General features: G+C 35.3%; 2 protein-coding genes across 2 annotated transcripts; both read right to left on the bottom strand.

Moving 5' to 3' along the window:
* Positions 1-984, bottom strand: VFPPC_14563 (hypothetical protein; the record flags this gene model as incomplete). The annotated part of the gene is made up of 1 exon (XM_018292331.1): positions 1-984. The coding sequence occupies one exon, from the start codon at positions 982-984 to the stop codon at positions 1-3; it is 984 nt and encodes a 327-aa protein (XP_018139103.1).
* A 9,403-nt stretch (positions 985-10,387) lies between these two features.
* On the bottom strand, positions 10,388-20,733 carry VFPPC_09245 (hypothetical protein; the record flags this gene model as incomplete). Its single annotated transcript, XM_022428648.1, has 3 exons — positions 10,388-10,394; positions 19,839-20,320; positions 20,473-20,733. 3 exons carry the CDS (start codon positions 20,731-20,733, stop codon positions 10,388-10,390), a joined length of 750 nt encoding a protein of 249 aa, XP_022284131.1.
* Between the last annotated feature and the right edge of the window lie 582 nt (positions 20,734-21,315).

Below are 21,315 nucleotides of genomic sequence, written 5' to 3' on the forward strand. Positions count from 1 at the left end.
TCAGTCACCCATGTAGACCTTCTTCAGTGCACCATCCAAGTCATTAACTCGGACCAATTCTGGGTTTGGTCGCTCAGCAACAGGAATGTAGGGTCCAAGCATATAGGTCCTCCCCTGATCGACGAACCTTCTTTCGCCGCAGATCTCCTTCCACGTGCCGTCAGGTTGGTACTCGATAAAAGTCTGCGCCTGAATTCTCAGGTGGTTAAACCACCTCCTCGTGTCCGGACCCTCTCGCACGATACCGGAGATGGCAGCACTTTCTGCGAGAAGGGCGGCGGCGCCGCGTTCTAGCGCTTCTCGACACTGCTGTAGCGCAAGCGGCAGCGGGACCAGGTCATCGTTGGCCACGATACGGTCACCGCTGGTCTCGATGTGGATAATGGGTTGTTTCTGCGAGTCAATAGTCCGTAGCTTGCAGCGTCGGGAGGGCTGTTTGAAGGCCTCGTGACCGAACAAGGACACGCGGGGTCGATTGTTGTCCGTGGAATCGGGCAGCACGAGCGACAGAGTCTGCAGATCGGACATTGTGTCCATCAATGTGTCTATGAGGTTGAGATTTAGGCGGAACCCCCATTGGACCTCTATGGCGAGGGAGGTGATTGCGAAGACGTCGGGGAGGGCCATGGAATTCCGGGCCAGCTCAATGATATTTTCACTCCCCCAGTACATGGTATCGAGCTCTGGGTCAAAGTATCGAAACGGCACGGCGCACCCTGCAAGAGTAGAGGACCGGAATAAGACGCCGCTCAGCGTCGAGTTCTGCACCATGGCACGAGACTCGCGACACACGTGCATCAGGACTGGGAAAGCCGTGTCGACGACGTATGGCTCGCTCGGCATGGTACTTTCTGGCCCCTCGTATCTTTGGTAGAGGTTAACTGGCCACATGAGACACACCTCGGGCTCGGGCATGGGAAGACTGAAGAGCCAGATGCTTTGTCTGATTTCGAGCGGCAAGGCGCCAAAGTTGTGGAATGCCATGATGGCATCAAGATTGAAGGAAAAGGGAGTTAAATGTGCAGGCAATGAGGCTTTAAGAGCTGTTTATTGCACGTCGAATCGGTCAGGGTCACCAAGCCGTTGCTCAGACGGACCCTGCTCAAGTGTGTGCGTGCTGTGTTGAGAGTTGAACAGGTCGAGTCGACTTTGGGACTTTGGAAATTCGGCCCAGCACATTATTATATACCGGCCAGATAACGACCAGACCGGTCCAGTCTGGTCTGGTCCCAGTGGCAGATTTGGTTAGTGGATTTGCTGGCGTTGTAGTTGAGTGGAGTTTGGTGGACATGCAAATATATAAGTATGTAGCAACATGGGGCAAATGGCGGGCCTAAAGGTCATGTCTCAAGCTGTGTATGGTTCACATGCAATATTGGGTTAGATTAGGGTTAGCATTATTATCTAAAAGCTATCTTGCCAGACTAATTCTAACTAAGCTAGATAGATAGGTTACAAAAGGAAAGCTAGCAAACTAAGTACATAAAAAGAGGGGTTTTTAGAGAACCTTAGAGGTATATAGAAAAGGTAGAGAAGATAGTAAAGAGGGAATAGATAGATAGAAAGACAGAAATAGAGAGACTAGATAGAATAGAAGATAGAGGTAAGAGATAGAGATAGATAGAGAAAAGGGAAAGAGGGAAAGAAAGGGAGAGAGAAGGGAAAAGAAGGAAAGAAAAAGAAGGAAAGGAAAAGAAGGGATAGGAAATTAGGTAGCTTTAGCTGCCTTAGATGCTCTCTTCTTTGCTAGTTAGGTCTGCGTTATAAGCTAGCTAGCTTCTTCTATAGGTAGTTTTTTCCCACTTATAGAGAGAGCTATATAAGCTCTATACTTAGCTAGCATAATCCTAACAGAATTATCTATCTAAGTAGAAGCAGTAGAGCTTATAGCATCTTAAATTTCCCTATAGTATTTAGTAGAGACCTTCTCTAGAAGGCCTCTAGCTAAGAAGATAAGAGGCCTAAAGATAGAGCCTAAAGCTCTATATTTCTAGCTTTTCTCAGCTATAGCTTCTAAAAGAGTGCTATAGAGGTCTTTCCTATAGGAGGCCTTATTTACAGCTACTATCTATACGTTATAGAAGTACTTAGTGCTAGATAGAGCAACTATAAAATTAGGTCTCTTTTAAATGCCTTCTGCTAGATTAGAGAGCTCTTTCCTAACTTCTAAGCTAGCTTAGCTAGATAGTACTTTTATAAGAGTATAAGTAACTTAGTTATAGTAAGAGGTCTACTTTCTATCTGCTGCCTTATAGTAGTCTTTATAGTTAATAGAGGCTAGAGCTCTATAATAGCTATAGGAGCTATTTCTATTTCCTACAGAAAGAAGCAGTTAGCTGTAAAGGGATTCTATAACTTCTAGGTTTATAAGGTAGAGAGTCTTTATAGTAGGCAGTATATCTAGCTACTTTTGCCCTAGATAGCTAGTATTTTCCACCCTAGCTCTCTTTTTAGAGGGGTCTAAGATAGAATCTAGAAAGGAAAGAGCGCTAGAACTAGCTTCTACTATAGCCTTCTAAATAGATAGAACCTTAGTAGGGCTAGCTATAGGAATTTACTCTAGAATTTAGTCTAGTATTAGCTAGAAGGCTACCTTAGCTGCCTAGAAGATTCTCTTAGTAAGATTTATATAGAGAGAAATTCTAAGGCCTCTCTCTCTAGCTAGTAGACCTATTAGAAGGGGATTTATCCTATTCTTAAAAGGTTCTAGGTTTCTATAGCTTATAGAGGCTAGAAGCCTAGTAGCTCTAGTAGCTAGAGCTCTAATTTAGCTGTAAATAAGAGAGTTAAGCTCCCTCTAAAGGTCTCTAAGGCTAGCTAGATCTAGCTATCTTAGAAGATACCTTAGAAGGAGGTATATACTTTCCCTAAGAAGTAGTAGGAAATACTACTTAGAAATTCCTTCTAAGAGAGCTAGAACCCTTTAGAAGTTCTTAATCTTTCCCTCTAGAAAGAACCTTCTAGCAGCTAGAAGCCTAATAAGAGACTCTAAGGCAGCTAGTTCTTTCTTTCTAAGGGATTCTATAGAGGCTTTCTTGCTCTTTTATTAATTAAGAGAGGCAGGGGATTTTTAGAAGACTCTTTAGATAATATCTAGGGTCTTTCCCTTTAGGTTCTTTTCTAAGATAAAGATATTATTTAGGTAGGCTATAATAAGAGTATCTAGGAGAGCCTTAGTAAGAGTCTTTAGTGTTAGATAGATTTCTAGAGAGAATAGAAGGGAACCTAAAGGGTTCTCTTGCTAAATTTCTTTGCTAGAGGCTAGAGTAGTTCTAAAAGGTATAATAAGAAGAGATAGGCTATTATAAGCCTAAGTAACTATCTTATAAAGGGTAGAAGTATATTTTAGGGTACTTTCTATAATAGCTTCTCTTTCTAGCTAGTTAAAAGCGTTTACTAAGTCTAGGATTAAGACTCTTTTATAGCTCTTAGAGTTCCTAGCAATAATTTAGAGCTGTCTTTTAACGTGAAAAAGATAGATAGCAGGAGTGTAAGCAAGATACTCTTAACAGCGTAATTTAGTAGTAGGGTAATAAGGCAGCTAGAGTAGGGTAGTTTATATAGTAAATTAAAAAGGGTTTATCTTAAAACGGCCAAGCATAATTAGTGCAGATAAGAAAGCTAAGAAAGCTAATAGAGCGTTATTTTACCTGCTATTTCCCTCTCTAATCCAATAATATCCCAGGGTAGCAATTGCACATTTGCTGTAAGGACTAGTAAGTAAGTAAGTAAGTAAGTAGGCTAGGCAGGCTGCTATAATAGGCGTTTTTTTCCTAGATGTATATAGGGATATAGGGGAAAAGGAGTGCCTAGTACTTATATATATATATATAGCAAAGTAAGGTAGAAAGATAAAGAATAAAGTAAATATTTTTTAGTAAAAACTAGTAGAAGGGTTTAAAAGAGAGTCTTCTCTATTCTTTATCCTTTATTCTTTCCCTTCTTCTGCTTAGAAGAATTAAGATAATAGGCATAAATAACTTTATCTATAATAAAGAGTATTAGGTAGTAGTATATATAGATTATAAGAGTTACCTTACGCTAGAAGGCAGAAAGAGATAGAACTCCTATCTTTATAAGAAATTATATTATATAGCAAGTAAGTAGCTATATAAAATAATTAAACTGCTATTAATATATAACCTATATAAAATAATAAAAGAGCTATAATAATAGTAGCCTAAAAGGAGATTACTATATAAGTAAATTACTAGGTTAAAGTTATTTACTAGCTATATATATAACTATAATATAGAGATATATAATTTTATAATAATAAGGCTAGAATTAATATATAACTATCTGCTAAGATATAGGAGAATTATATTATAGCATAGAAAAGATAGCTCTCTATAGGAGTAATACTACTTATAAACCTATCTAACTGCTAAAAGTTAAATTAACTACTTTACTATTAAGTTAATAATAGAGAGCAGCTAAGACTAAGATATAAATAGTACTTCTAAGCTATTATAACTAGTTCTATATATAGGAGCTCTACTCTTAGTAGTAGAGGAAATACTCTTTAATAGACTAAAGAATAATATATAGAAAGTAGCATATAATATAGAGGATAATAGAGTAATTATTAAGAATTATAGCTATAGCTAAGCAGACTAGAAGCTATAGCTACTCTATATAGGTTTTCCTACCTACCTTTAGAAGCTTATAAATATAAAGATCTAGTTATTATTTAAGTTACTAAAATATAGAGATACTCTATTCTAGAGTAAGTAAGATAAAGATAATACTAACTATTATAAGAATAATAATAATAATAATAATAATAATAATAATAATAATAAGGTAGAAGAGAAGGATAAAAAGAAGAATAATAATAATAATAATCTTAGATATATACTAGCTATAGCTAATACTCTTTTTAGAAGTACCTATACTCTAGTATTAGATTAGTTACTAAATTATAAAGTAATATAGTAGTATATATAAATACTTAGTATATAGAGTATAAGTAAAAAGAGTAAAAATATAGTATTTTAAAGGTTTAAGAACCTTTCTTTTCTAGTAGAGTACTTTAGGATAATAAAGTAGCTCCTAATATACTACTATAGCGTAGTATATTATAATAATAAGCATTTTAGTTAGCCTTAAGAGATTAGCAGGCTAGGTATATATAACAGTCTAAGCGAGTATATTAATAACTAGCTAGGTAACTAAAAATAAGTATCTAAAGCTAAGAAGAAAAGGAAAAGGAGAATAAGAAGGAAAGAGCTTATAGAGCTCTTATAGGCTTATATGCTTACTTCTATTAATCTTGCTTATTGCTATAGGTTACTAGTAATAAGGCTAGGAATAAAGGTAAGAGTATAAGCTAAGCTACTATTAGGCTTAGCCTATTATAATACCTCTCTTTCTTAGAAGCTTATATTAGAGTAAAAGTAAGATAAATAGAAATACTATATTCTCTTAAACCTCTATTATATTATCCTTTAATCTTATTATACTCTTTCTTATACTAGTTAAGAGTAGATATTTCCTTAAATGCCTTAAGTAGTTCCTAAGTAGGTTTTACCTAGCTGCTCTATTTTACCCTAACCTGCTACTTTTCTTAAGTCTTCTTCTTACCTACTATTACCTCTATATAATATTTCTTATTTTCTTTATTATTAAGAATTACTAGAAGGTAGTAGTTATCTATTTGCTATAATAGCAAATAGTTATTAGCTATTAGCCTTAATAGGCTAATATAAAAAGTATTATAGATGCCTAGTAGTATATCTAATTAGTAAGTATATAAGCTAATAAGTTTTATTACCTTATACTTTACAACTATTTAGTCTAGCTTCTTAAAAGGTCTTTTAGATTAAATATTTTATAATTATAGCTAGACCTAATTTTCTACTCTAAATTTATTTATAGGCTGCCTCTAAGTATTAGTATATTTTTCCTATACTTCTTATGCTAAGGCTATTATAGCTTAGGCCTATTCTATTACCTCTTATAGCCTCTTAACTAGAGCTTCTACTTTTACTATTAGAAAGGTATTATTAAAGTAAAGTAGTTTATTAACTTAAATTAGGTTAATATAGTATTTATAGGTTAGAAAGAATAGGCTAATACTTATAGTAGTAGCTATCTTATTATTTAAGGCTATAGCTACTACTAGTAGTAGATTATTCTAATTACCTTAAGTATATACTATAAAGATATATAAGTATCTTTCTACTTTCTAGTTTACTCTCTTAGTTACCCTATTAGTCTATAAGTGCTATATAGTTAAAAGGTATTACTAGACTTATAAGAGTTAATATAAGTAGCGCTAGAAATAGCTAGTAAACTATAAACCTTAATTTATAACTATTACTCTAGGGAATTTATAATATTAAATAAAGTATCTTATTAATACTTTAGTAGTTACTTCTATAGTAATTATAAATATAGGCTCTAAGATAATACTCTTTAATAGTTAATTTATAATTACTATTAGGTTAGTTATACTATTTAAACTTATTAGAGAAAGGTTAATAATAAAGTCTACTAATATCTTAGACTAGATTCTATCTAGTACTAGTAGTAGTTTAAGAAGTTTATGCTATTTTTCCCTCTATATAGTACTTTAACTATAAATATTATAGTTTTATATAAACTACTATATATCTTTATTTAACCTAGGCTAGTAGAATCTTTTACTAAGTAGAAACTTAAGTATATTTCTACCTAGATAGCTAGTTAGTATTAAGTTATAGGTATCTTAGATAATCTTTATATATAGTAGCTTATATTAGGGAATCTAAATTCTCTCTCTCTAATAAAGCTAGTATTCTTTATTAATAGAGCATTCTAATAGAGTAATTAGTAACTCCTACTATAGTAGGAGGTACCTATTACCTTTCTAAACTACCTCTCTTATTAGCTAGTACTAGTTATACTTTTATAATTCTTTAGTCTATAGTTCTTATAGGTTAATTATAGTAAAGAGGTTCTTAATATTAGGATTATAGCTAGTAGTAGGGTTCTCTAATTAATTTATATTGCCTTTCTTTATAAAGCTAGCCTTTACTATTATAGGAGCTTTAATATATAAGTATATAGCTCTCTTCTTTCTCTTAACTAACTAAAATAGCTATAACTTATATTCTTAGAGTCTCTTATTATTAAGTCCTACTAGTATATCCTATTCCTATTATAAAAGTATATCTAGAATTACTACTTATTTACTAGAATAATACTAAATAATAAAGTTATACTATAATAGAATCTTAGCCTATCTAGCTTATCTCTTACTAAGCTATTACTTCTTTATAAAGTACTAAAGATTAAGATAGTCTATAAGAATCTTAAATAAAGTAATACTGTTAGGGAGGGTATTCAAATAAGCAGAGTAAGGGACAAGGGAAGTAATCTTGTATTTATAGCGAAATAGCAGATATCTCGCAGTTAGAATGGTAACGGTCTTAATCTCTAACCTCCTTTAAAACCCTAAAGATCTCTTCTTCCCTTCCTTTTATACTAGGAGCAGGGTAGCAGTGCGGTGTCTGCTACTTACAGTTAGCCCCCTTTAGGGATAGCTTCTAACAGAGTTACCCTCCTTTTGTTGTGACCGTGCTTAGTTACAGCTATATCGCGGGTAACTTGCAGCTATAAATAGCTTCTAGCCCTGGGATGCCTAATCAGCTGCTAATAGGTGCCTAAGCAGCTGCAAGCTGACAGCTGCCAGGGCAGCTGTTAACTCTACAGCTATCAGCTGTTAATCCTAATCCCCTAGATATATAAGCAGGACCTCCCCCCCTTCCTTCCTTCCTTTCCTTCTTTCCTCCTTTATCCCCTCTTATCCTTGTGAGTACTTCCTGTGGTAGCAGCTTGCTAGCGCTCTTACTGCAAGTTAGCCGCGTAGCAGTGCTAATCCCCTTGATTTTTAATAGAATTCCCATATTTTTACAATTTCCTGTCCAAAAATTTTATTAATCTAGTAGGTACTCTTTACAGTCCTAGTAGCGTGTTTGCTGCTAACCAGCTGCTAGATTACTATGCCTTATCGCTAGACTTCTCGCAAGACTGTGCCTAGGAGCACCCCAGCTATAATGGGGATACCTCCTACCCTAATCAAGAAATGTACCTCTTATAGGTAGGTTTTTTGTTATTCTTGCTGTGTATATAGTGCTAACTAGCAGCTAGCTTAGAGGTAGGATGCTGCTAGCGGTGTGCTTACGGGATAGCTAACTAGAAGTTCCGTCCTGCTAATATTACTACTAATAGCACGCCTAAATATAAGGCAAAAAATCTGGGCGTCCTAGTTATGTGTGCGCTAGCAGAGAGCTATAAGTTAGCTGCTAGGTTGCTGCTTACTCCTACTAACTGCTTGGTAGCTAATACCGCAAAATATGCCTATTATTTTAAAAATAATAAGCTATATATTCCTGTGAGTACCTATACTACTATAGCTTGTTTACTGCTAACTAGTAGCTAGCTTAGTTCCCATGCCTGCTGTGCCTATAAGGCTACCTTTATAGCTAAGAATGCTATTAATAAAGAAGAGAATTAGTACTATGGCGATGCTAACTTTCTTGCTGCTTATAAGGAGCTAGTTTGCGCCTTAGCTAAGGAGAAAAATAAGGACAAGAAGGGACAGGCCTGCCATGCCTAGATTAAAGTAGCAGCTGCCTGCAAGGCAGTTATTAATAAACGCGCTATAATCTTGCAGCTATGCGAGGTAACCTAGGTGTAGGCTTCCCTGGAAATTGCAAATTGCCTCTGCTATATGTGCGAAAATAGCGCTCTAGTAAGTCTAATAGTATAGGTCTATAACTGCGGCCTTGCTACTAACTTATAGCTAGTTCTCTAAATATTATGAGCTCCTTCTAGCTCGCGTGGCACCGCTCTTAGTGCTAACTAAGCTAGATAAGCTAATATACTAGTTAGAGGTAGAGGATGCTAAGGGGGAGCTTAAGTAGCTAGGTAGCAGCTAGGTAGTAGCTAGGAGGGCTATTTTAATAATTATATCTTTAATATTTTGCCCTAGGAATTAAATTTTTATTTTTAGCCCTACTTAGCTATTCTATTATAACCTTACTGCTAACTTGCTGTAAACCTATTTGTTATAGTTATTTAAAAGCTCTTAGGTATTAAAATCTTAGCGTAATAGCTAGGAATTTTCTAAGGTATTATATCCTGCCTATTTTACTAGGTAGTAGCGCCTTTTTCTGTTATATTTATAGGCGACTATCTGTTTAATCTTATACTTAGGCGCAGGCTCTAAGGTGCTATCTTGTAACTGCCTTGCAGCTAGGGCCTTCTTTATATTTCCTTGAAAAGGCTCTAAATTAGAGACGTAGAAGACGCTGTGTATTTAGGTGCCCTTAGGCATTTATAGCTAATATGCTATATAGCAGTCCCTAATTAACTAAATAACACAGTAAGGTTCTAGGTACTTAGCTGTAAGCTTCCTACTAGGACGCTATAGGTTAATATTTTTGGTAGATAATAGCATATAGTCTCCTTCTTAGAACTTTATAGGGATACACTTGCGATTGTAATATTTAGCGTATTTAGCTTGTATACTGCTAAGTAGTTACTTAATAGACTAGTAGTAGGTTTATAGCTCTAGTGCTCTACTTTTAGCCTGCTTATTAATAATATTAAGGGGCTTAATAGCATAACTTAGTCCCCTAGGGGTAAATCCTTATAGCGCCTCTGCTAGGGAGTAGCTATATACTGTATAATAGCTGGTATTATAAGTAAATTACGCTATTAGCAAGCAGTCTAGCTAGTCTGTCTGCTTAATGCTTCTAAAAGCCCTAATATAGTGCTCTAGGATTTAATTTAGGCGCTTAGTTTAACTATCTATTTAAGGGTAAAATGCCGTGCTAAGCTGCTACTTAGTTGCTAAGAGGTAGCAGAAAGTCCCCTAAAAGCTACTAGTAAAGGTTATGCCTTAATCTATTATAATTCTCTTAGGCATGCTATAGTCCTTAAAGATTTAGTCTAAGAAGATAGTAGCAAGTCTATTACTAGTAATCTGCTTAAATACTAGTTTATAAATAGTATACTTAGAGAATTAATCCATAATAACTAAGATAGAGTTATAGACCTTATTTCTATATATGCTTATAGGGGGTAGGCTAGTGATAAAGTCTATTAATATCTCCTAAAAGGGGCAATCTAGCATAAGGAGAGCTATAAGTTTGCCGTATAGGTAGTATAGCCTTAGTTTTAAGACTTAATAGTTTAGGCAGGTGCCTATATAGTTCTTAACCTGCTTCTTTATGCCCTACTAGTAATACTAAGCTACAAGCCTATGTAAAGTCTTACTTACTTTATAATGCCTAGCAGCTAGGTTATTATAAACTAGCAGTAGTAACTCTTTCTATAGACCTCCTAGAACGTAAATATAGCTCTTATATAGGAGCAGTCTACTTGTATTAACTCCCTAAGGCCTATGCCTTTAGGTTGCTACTTCTAAGTTACTTGCAAGTAACTCTAGTTATTAGGCAATAAAGGCGTCCCTCTATTGTGCCTCTAATAGTGCTTCTAGGATAGTAGGGACTCCCACAAGCCCCTTACTACCTAGACTATCTATTATAGGGCTTAATTTAGCAGAGACCCTCCTAATAGCTAAAAGTCGCGCTATAGTGCTCTAGCAGACTAGCTGCTCTATAGCTAGTCCTAACTCTACTAGCTAGAGGCTCTATTGCTTATAAAAGGCAACCTTATATCTTGCAGCATAAGTGTTGCTCTCTTCTTTGCTAGCAATAAATTGCGGCTTTAATATCTTGCTAGTAATAGGCTATAGCTTTAATAGGCTATTATAGCTTTCTTACTGCTTGTAAAAGGCAACCTTATATCTTGCAGCATAAGTGTTGCTCTCTTCTTTGCTAGCAATATATTGCGGCTTTAATATCTTGCTAGCAATAGGCTATAGCTTTAATAGGCTATTATAGCTTTCTTGCTGCTTATAAAAGGCAACCTTATATCTTGCAGTATAAGTATTGCTCTCTTCTTTGCTAGCAATATATTGTGGCTTTAATATCTTGCTAGCAATAGGCTATAGCTTTAATAGGCTGTTATAGCTTTCTTGCTGCTTGTAAAAGGCAACCTTATATCTCGCAGCATAAGTGTCACTCTCTTCTTTGCTAGCAATAAACTGCAGCTTTAATAGCTACAGGGTGGGCTTCACGTGCTTAGCATTATAGCTCTCTTGCTGCTTATAAAAGGCAACCTTACATCTCGCAGCATAAGTATTGCTCTTCTCTTTGCTAGCAATAGACTATAGCTTTAATAGCTATAGGGTAGGCTATATGCTCTAGCTAGCACTATAGCTTTCTTGCTGCTTATTCTCTGCAAACTTTACTAGAAAAAGAGGTAGCTATAAAGCCTTTGCCTGTGCTGCTACCTTGTTATTAAAATAGTCTAGCTGCCTAGACAGACTATCTGCTAGGTTAGCTAGTTCTAGATAATATTATATTGTAAAATTAAAGGGATATAGCTTATCTAGCGCTATAACCTGCCTGCTTATTAGCTTAGGCTTAGATGCTAGATACTTATGGTTTAAATAATCTATAATAACGCGGATTAGGTGCGTAGAGTATACAAGATAATATCTCTACGTCCTAAATGCCTTCTAGATAGCTAGTAGCTCTATATTAGGGGTGGTATAGCGTAGCTTAATAGGTGAGAGCTTTCTCGATATATATGCTACTAGGTGCTAGCAATCTAGCAGCAATTGTGCTAGTATAGCCCCTATAGTAAAGCCTAAAGTATTAGTCTCTAGCTGTAGTAGTGCATCTAGATTAAAGTACGCTAGAATAGGCGCTTCTTAGAACCGTTATTTTAGCTCTTAGAATGCTACTATTATATTGCTATTTAGCTGGAAGTTATCTTTACTATCTCCCTTTAGGAGGTCTATTAGTAGGATAGTTATCTTGCTATATCCTTTTATAAATTGTTAATAGAATCCTGTAAATCCTAAGAAGGACCTTATATCTATCATGCTGTGAGGTAGCAGCTAGTTAATAATAGCCTAGATGCGCTCTAGTTCTATCTTAATTCCCTTATTAGTTACTATAAATCTAAGGAACCCTACCTTTATAACTAAAAAGTTATATTTATTAATATTTGTGTATAGCTTTGCCTTGTAAAGCCTCTCTAGTACTTGGCAAATATGCTGCTTATGCTCTGCAATATTGCTGCTATACACTAGGATGTTATCTAGGTATATAATATAGATAGTATTAATTAGCTCCCCTAAGGCATTATTAATGTATTCCTAAAAGGTTACTAGAGCGTTAACTAGGCTAAACGGCATTATAAGATACTTAAAGTGACTATATTAGCACTAAAAGGCAGTCTTCCACTTATTGCCCTTGCGAATATATAGCTAGTAGTAAGCATCTTTGAGGTCTAGTTTAGTGTACACCTTTACGTCCCTCAGCCTATTAAGGATCTTGGTGATTAGTAGCAAGAGCGCCTTATCCTTTCTTGTAACCTTATTAAGGCCCCTATAATCCACATATAGGCGTAGCTAGCCCCCTTTCTTTGGCATAAAGAGGATTAGGGCTCCTGCTAGGCTTATTAACCTTCTTATCCAGCCTTATTGCGCTGCGCTAGCTAGGTACTTGCGGAGAACTTATAGCTCTTTTTCTGCTAGGCTATAGATAGGTCCCTAAGGTAGTGTCTGCCTATTCTCTAGTTTAATAGTATATATTTAGCCTTTAAGGGAGGGTAGTATAGCGGCTTTCTCCTTAGAGAATACATCTTGGTATTCTGTATAGGCACTAGGTACCTCTTTCTCTGCTTCTTTGCTGCTATTAAGGTGGTTATTAGGTCTGGTAATTTAGTCTGGGTGGAAACCCTATTAAAGCACTAGCACTACCGCTAATTAGTTTGCCTTACAGCGCACTTATTGCTTTCCTTATGCTATTAAGAGCTAAGAGGCTAGGATCGGGTGTCTCTAGTACCCTTATTCCTAACTTATTACCACCAGCTTGTACCTTAAAGCCTAGTCTATTCCAAGGATAAGGTCTTCTCTAGCATTAGCAACATAGCAGCTAAGTTAGCACATTCTTGTATAGCTAGTGCTATTAGTAATTCTTATAACTTAGTTAAGAACCCTATGGTGTAATAGCGGGGTTCCCACTGTGCTCTCTAACCTCTACTAGTTAGGCTGTATGTTCTTCCAGCTTATTTTACTTAATAAGCTCGGTTTAATAATAGTATGTATAGCGCCTAGGTTAAATAGCGCATTTACAGCTATCTAGCTGTAATCCCACTATAGTATTACCTACATCTATATTTGTGGGTCTTTAGGTTTGTCTGCGGCAGACCTAGCTTCCTACTTATATATGGTTAAGATAGGTAATTTATTTAGGTTTCTTGCTGCTTGGTTGCTACTCTGTCTATAGGTGGAAGTAGTGTGGCAACTACTGCTGTAAGTTCTGTAATTAGGTTCCTTATAGTTAGGTAAGATATGTTCTAGTTTCTAATATTTATAGCATGTTATTTTAGACGCCTATAAGGGTGATATCCCTATTAAGGATGCTGCTTCTTTGCTGCTTGCCTGCTATTTATTTATTGCTATTAGCAATTATAAGCAATCTTATTTTTAGTCTCTCTGCCTACTGCGTTCTCCTTTAGTAGGTTTAATTGCGACCTCTACCTTCTTTCCTTGCCCTATAAGATGATTCTAGCTCTTTAGAAACTTCTAGCTAAGTACCTGCTTCCTTATAGCGTTATTTAGGCTATTAATAAATATACAGATTTACAATTATTCTAGGATAGGCTTAGGAAGCTTAGCCTCTGCCTTGCTCTAGACCTTCTTGTATGCCTAGAAGGTCTATCCTTCCTCCTATTAAAGGCCTATTAGTGTCTTTATTGCTTCTAAGCAGCGTAAGTCTTTATCTATAGTTCCTTTCTTTAACCATTTAATAAAGCTAACCTATAAGTGGTCTTAGTACTAGATAAGTCTGTCTACTGCAGTATATCTTATCTATTATTGCTTTGCATCTTTAGCAAGGTAGCTGCTAGCATAGGCAACCTTAGTAGCGTTATTAGGGAAGCTATACTAATCCATAGTAAAGGCAGCATTAAGGTCTAAGAGAAAGTGTTATAGGCTCTTATAGGTATCCCCCTTATATACAGGTGCCTTTAGCTGTGCCTTCGCGATGCTATATTGTGGCTATGGCGCTGTAAGCTTAGTGTGGGGTTAAGGTAGCAGAGGCGCTTTACTGCTCCTTTATTCCTTCTTAACATCCTTTAGTTGCAATTCTAGCGCGGCTAGCTCTGCTTGCTTTCTTGCGAGTTACAGCTTTCTTGCAACTCTATTAATAGCCTCTTAAATTGCTATTTTGTCTTCTACTTCCATAGTTATACTCACTTGCCAGTCTAGGAGAGTATCTTAGGGGAAGTTCTTAGTAGACCTAGAGAGCGCTAAGCTTTTAGCGGTAGTTGCTACGTGTTTGCCGCGTGGGGTTAGTTTAGTAGGGGCATTTATATCTGTTATCTTGCTGCCTTATCTAACAGTCTGCTGCCCTAAAGGGTAGAGAGATTAAATTATTAGGGAGGGTATTTAAATAAGTAGAGTGAGAGATAAGGGAAGTAATCTTGTATTTATAGCAAAATAGCAGATATCTTGCAGTTAGAATAGTGATAGTCTTAATCTCTGACCTCCTTTAAAACCCTAAAGATCTCTTCTTCCCTTCCTTTTATACTAGGAGCGGGGTAGCAGTGCGGTGTCTGCTACTCACAGTTAGCCCCCTTTGGGGATAGCTTCTAACAAATACTATATAGTTTAGGGTTTTAATACTTTAAGTAGTAGATAATAGTAAGTAACTTCTTATTATAAATAGGGTAGTTATATTTAGTAGGAGTATTCTTTTTAGAGAAGAAAGTAACTAGGCATAAAAGTTCCTAGTTATCTTTCTATAATAGTAAACCTCTAATAATATAGCCTAAAGAGTCTATCTCTACTACTATCTCTTAGTTAGAATTCTATTATACTAATAGGAGAGTACTAATTAGTAGTAATTTAAGCTTATTAAAAGAAGCCTAGCAGGTAAGTAACTATATAAACTAGGTATCTTTCTTAGTTAATATAGTAAGTAGTATTATAATCTTTAAGAATATAGGGATAAATTAGTAATAATAGTTTATAAAACTAATAAATTATTATACTTCTCTTATAGTCTTAGGTTCTTTCTATAGCTAGATAGCTTAAATCTTCTTAGGGTTTACTTAGATTTCTTTACTTACTTCTATAATAAAGCCTAGGTACTTTATACTCTTAGTCTTAAATTTATATTTATTAATATCTACCTATAAGCTAGTATTTTAGAGTCTTTATAGTACCTACTTAACCTTCTATTAGTAGTTCTTTAGAAACCTATCTAAGTAGATTAAGATATTATTAATATAGGCTAAATAAAACTTATTAAGATAATTCTATAAGGTTTAATTAATATACTATTAGAAGGTTATAAAGGCTTCTATTAGCCTAAATAGTATAATAAGCTACTTAAAGAGACTATAATAGGTTTAAAAAGTAGTCTTTTATTTATTTTCTTTCTTAATATAAATCTTATAAAAGGTAGTAATAATATCTAACTTAGTAAGCTACTTAGCTTTTAATATAGCTTATAGGGTCTTATTAATTAAGAGTAATAGGTATTAGTCCTTTTAGGTAATTATATTAAGCGCTTAATAATCTATATAGAATTAGAGCTTACCTCTAGGTTTATATATAAAGAGTATAGGTATAAAAGCTAGCAAACTACTAGCTTAAATAAATCTCTTATCTAGTAGTTTAGTAAGAGTTTAGCAAAGAATAATAAGTTCTTCTCTTAATATTCTATATAAAGGCCTAAATAGTAGCTTCTTTTTCTTTCTATTCTTATTAACCTATAAGGGGATTTAGTAGTTAATTTTAAGCTAATTTAGTAGTAGCTAGTTAGGTTTTTCTCTATTATAGATAGAAAGAAACTTATAGTAGTACTCTAGAAGCTTTATATAAGAGTCTATTTATTTCTTTAGGGTAAGAGTCTTCTTAATATCTTAAAGACTTATAGTAAAAACCTATAGCCTATTCTTCTTATCTTTTAGTTCTTATTATTAGGCTTATTATATAAGGCTAGTAAATATAAATACTATTATATCTTAAAGCTTATATCTTCTCTTTTTCCTAGGGTATCTCTCCTAAACCTATAAGCTATTTTAGCCTATATAGAGAAGGCCTTTTACTAGGTAAATTATAATATTCTCTTAGTTTATCTAGGTTCTTCCTAGAATTATATCTTTCTTTTAGCTTAGTATAATATAGAAGAAGGTATAGCTCTTTTAGTAGCTATTAATATTAATATCTATATATAAAATATATTAAATTACCCTAGAAACTAATTCTACTATCTATTTAAGTATTTAGAGAGAAATAGTAATATATAGTAGCTAAAGTTTTTAGATAAGAGCCTCTTTAATTATACTATAGTTTAGGTATTTATAGTTAATAAGAGTAATTATATAGTATTCTCTATTAAGTTCTATATTAATATAGAAAGGCCTATTATCTATTTAGTCTCTCTATTTATCCTAGTTCTTTTTAGCTAATTTCTACTTCTAGTTATACCTTTAATTAGAAGCTACTTATTTTCTAAATCCTAGTCTAAGGCTATCTTATAGAAGCTTTTATATCTATTATTACTAGGTTTAAAGTTATTAGAGTTTCTAGCCTATACTCTTATAGCTATAATTTAAGATAGTTTATACCTTATAAAAGATTTCTTTTTACCTATATTCTTAACTTTACCTTTATAACCTCTAGTAATATAACCTAGTTAGTTATAATAGTAATAGGTAATACTCTTAGTTTTCTTTATTTTATTTATAGCTACTTTACTTTTTACTATATTTACTCTTATTAGTTTCTAGTCTATTTACTCTAAAGCCTTTTCTTCTTTAATTATTAGCTATAATACCTTCTTTTCTTTAGCTTCTTAGTGCTATTCTCTTATTTAACTACTTAAGTACTTATTATATAAAAGTCTTTCTATTTTACTAATACTCTCTAAATATAAAGAGACTTTTTATAGAGTTTATACCTAAGTAAGATATCTTATTTAGTTAAGATCTATATATATAGCTATATAGTAAAGCTAAGTATTAATTAATACTTCTAAATAACTAATTTTTATATCTTCTAGCTAAGAGCTTTCTTCTAAGTCTACTAGCTCTCTCTTAAACTTAGGTAAGAATATAGTAAAGGTTTTATTATTCTTCTATCTTAGAAACCTAAGGCATTCTATAGCTCTAGCCTTAGCATTTAGGTTACTATAATATTTCTCTAGATACTATAAATATTAGTCTAAGTTAAATATTCTATTATTTTCTCTAGCTTCTATATAAGTAATTATTATTCTTTATAGCTCTCTACCTAGCCTTATATAGATATAGGTAAATTAATTAGGTTTACTTCTAATAGTAAGGCTATCTACTTAAAGCTTATTTTAAATCTTACTAAGCTATATATAGAAGCTTAGCTAATTTCCTTTAAATTAAGAGAGATCTAGTAGAAAGGCTTTCTTTTTAGTTAGCTAGAGGCCTAGTTATACTTTATTTAGAGTAATAAGTAGCAGTAAGATAGTATTTAATACTAGAGGTATAAGACCTAACCTCTAGGATATTAGGTTAGTAATATCTCCTAGAAAGAAATAGTTTAGAATAGTAATTATAAACTATAAGGCTTATATCTAGGCTTTTATTTCTTTGCGGTTAGACGCCTATTTTGCGCGTAAGATCTCTATTATTTGCTAGAAGGCTTATTATATTGCAGCTGCTTATTCTAATATTTATAATTATTAGAATAGGTGTTTAAATAAGCAGAGTAAAGGACAAGAGAAGTACTCTTATATTTATAGCGAAATAGCAGATATCTGGCAGTTAGAATAGTAACGGTCTTAATCTCTAACCTCCTTAAATCTAAGAAGCTCTTCTCTTACCCTTTTATACTAGAAGCGGGGTAATAGCGTGGTGCCTGCTACCCGCAGTTACTCTTTCTTTGGGATGGCCCCTAACAGTGATATTATCTGTATTAACAGCTAAGAGGTCTAGCTTTAGGGGCTTTCTTCCTAGCTATTACTTTCTATTATAAGTTATCTCTTTATTAGATAACTCTTTTATTTATGTATCTCTATTATAGAGATCTTTTATAGCTTCTATAAGCTTTTACCAGATAATTTACCTCTCTCTCTAGAGAGCTCTCTGCTATCTTAATCTAAGATCTATTATAGAGACATAATGCCTCTTATTTGTTAAGAGCTTTCTGCTAATCTAGGTCTACTAGAGTCTTTATAGGTTTCCTGCTTTTAGCAATCTAGCTATAAACTTTTAAATGCCTCTTAAGTTAGTATATAATACTGTAAGATTAGGAATATAATCTTCCCTCTTAGGCTTTACTTTACATCTAGTTAATTAGATAAAATTATAAGTATATACTCTATATACTATATTATATAGCTATATAAGTAAATCTCTATTAACTAAATTAATTAATTAATTAAATATAATACTTTCTAATATAGTTATAATATATATAAAAGCATAATATAATAATTATAAGAATTTAGAAAGAAGCTTTAGGTAATATAATAGTCTAAGTAAGTATATTAATAACTAGCTAGGTAACTAGAATAAGTATCTAAAGCTAAGAAGACAAGGAAAATGAGAATAAGAAGAAAAGAGCTTATAGAGCTCTTATAGCCTTATAAGCTTGCTTTTGCTAATCTTACTTATTGCTAGAGGTTACTAGCAATAAGGCTAGGAATAAAGGCTAGAGTGCAAGCCGAGCTACTATTAGGCTTAGCTCGTTACATAAAGATCCTAAATAATCTAACTAAGGCAAGTTCACAGACTAACTATATAAAAGAATAAATAAGAAGCTACTAGAAAAGCTCTCTAATATTAATTTTAGCTGCTATAGATTAATTTGCGAGAGGCGCAAGAGAAATAATACATTAGATAGCACTATTAAAGGCTAAGAATAAATAACTATAAGTAGCAAATGCAATATTAAGCAAGCAGTATAGAGCAAGAAAAATATAACTATATTAAGGCAATAGTATAACTATTGCTAAGAGACAGGCTTTTTAAGATTAAAAGAATATTAAGTAGCAAATATATTAAGATATCTATAGAAGTTAAGGTTATAAGCCGAGGAATAAGGCAAAGGGCCAGCGATGTGGCACATGCGGCCAGACCGGTCATAATACCCACACTTATTAAATCACTGTAGAGATACCTAATAAAGAGAATAGCAACAAAGTTTAATTAAATTCTAGCGTTATGGTTTATTTTTTGCATCATCTTCGCAAGACACTAGTCTGCGGCGGCTAGCTCAGCGGTGTGGCTAGCTCGCATGTGGAGTACGTTACTCATAAGACACAAGTTTGGTCACAAGGAGAGACACCAGCAGGATTGGCTGGGACCAATCATGGCCTTGTGGCATGATAACGGCGTCAAAGCGGCGCTAGCAAAACGCAACGAGTATCCAATATATGACAATTTGCCTCAGTATCGCTGGTGAGCAGCCGCAACAGCCTCATTCACCAGTCCATCCGTCAGGATTCATGAATCTGGCCGATTGGTGGTGGATAACCCACCGAAATGAGTGTCTCGATTGTCACTCCGCAGGGGCCCCCGACATGATTTCACCAACCCTCGCCAATATTTTGGACGATGGGCGGGTGGAGGAGACATGGCAGGACTGGGCCGCCAGCTGCATTCTTGCGCTCCGGTCGTCCTCGAATACAAGACGCGAGGCGAGGATGTCAATGCTATTTAACAACATTTCCATGTTAGCAGATTCTGCTAATACTATTGAAAATGGAGAACAAACTCACAATAGTACGATTGGGAATACACATAGCATTGTGATGGCAAAGTTGTCTAGCTGGCGAGCTACCTTTGCCTCTGGCTCCAGGAAGTGTAATGGGAAGGTGATGCTGCGCATGATGCCGATAGGCGCAAGCGTGGCGAGGCGGATCTCGGTGCTTCGAGCGAGGTAGCGCAACAGCCTAGCGCTAAACGTCGGCGCCTGGAGTCTAAGGCGGAATATTTTTAGCAGGAATCCAGCGCTTACACATTCAACTAGCGCGATGGTTGCAAACAACCCTATGTGCAGATAGCCGATGGTTAGTCCTATAACAAGAGAGGTATCGTTATCGAGGATCCAGAGCACGCGGAAAACGAGGATGGTGGCCCGGATGGAGGCGATAATAAACAACATTGACCAGAAAAGCGCCATGAAGAATATGCGCTCGCTGCCACGGAGGATATTGATGAGGATCGCATAGCTATAGAAATTAAGTCCGGCTTCTCCAATCTGGTAAAGTAGGCCAGTTATTACATTAGTCGAATGCAATATAGCCGGTCTGGGTTGGGACGGAGATAAGGATGAGAACATGAGCAATGTTGTATCACAGCGACAATGAAGCGTCCAAGGCCCTTTCTCTTGCACCGCAGCGTCACACTCACCAGCCAAGCGACATCCGCGAACGGGGCAGCGATGGCCATATTAAGGATCGGAAAGTCGGCGAAGTAGATATAGTAGTTTAAACCGCTGCCAATCGCCCCAGCAGCAGAGACAATAAGAGGGACAAGGAGGGCAAACGAGAACCCGCCCGTAATGCCAGCGACCATGAGAGCAAGTAGAATATTGCGAAGATTAATAATAGTTTGGCCGCCTAAGATGGTGTCAAGGAAGGCTAGTGTTATTACTGCGTTTGCCAGGGCCATGTTTGATGTCACGGAAGTTCTGTTCGGTTTCGACGGCAGAGAAAATATTAGGACTCCAGCTGTAGGTGGGTCGGGGCCCGGTATATGAAGCCACCTGGAGGCCCAAAGAGCTCAGACAAGCCACACTAGTCTCAAAGTAATAATCAGACCACCCACTTATTTGGAACTGATATAGATGATATTAAACGAGGTAATTTGACCTGCTGACCAAGATTGGGTTTCGATGGCTGAGAAAATAGAAGGCCCTGTTGGTGGGTTGGCCCGGTATATGAAGCCACCTGGATGTAACGGTCCAAGCGAGTATATTGACAACTGGCTAGGCGACTATAAACAAGTATCCAGAGCTAAGAAAGAAAGAGAAAACAAGACAAGGAAAAGGAGAGCTCGTGAGCTTAAGAAGTAATGAGAAGCAATCTCGCTTGTAATGGGTCCCGCGTCAGGCCGGGACGGGAGGCGAGAGCGCCCGCCGAGCCAACCTCGGCTCAGCCCGGAAACCCTCAGTTCTAAAAAAGCTGGTTTTCCGAAGGTCAGTCCGCACTGCCGTTGGCTGCGTCAAATCCGAAACAGAACCTATAAAGTATT

The sequence above is a fragment of the Pochonia chlamydosporia genome, chromosome 7 (genome assembly GCF_001653235.2).
Source record: "Pochonia chlamydosporia 170 chromosome 7, whole genome shotgun sequence".
Lineage (NCBI taxonomy): Eukaryota > Fungi > Ascomycota > Sordariomycetes > Hypocreales > Clavicipitaceae > Pochonia > Pochonia chlamydosporia.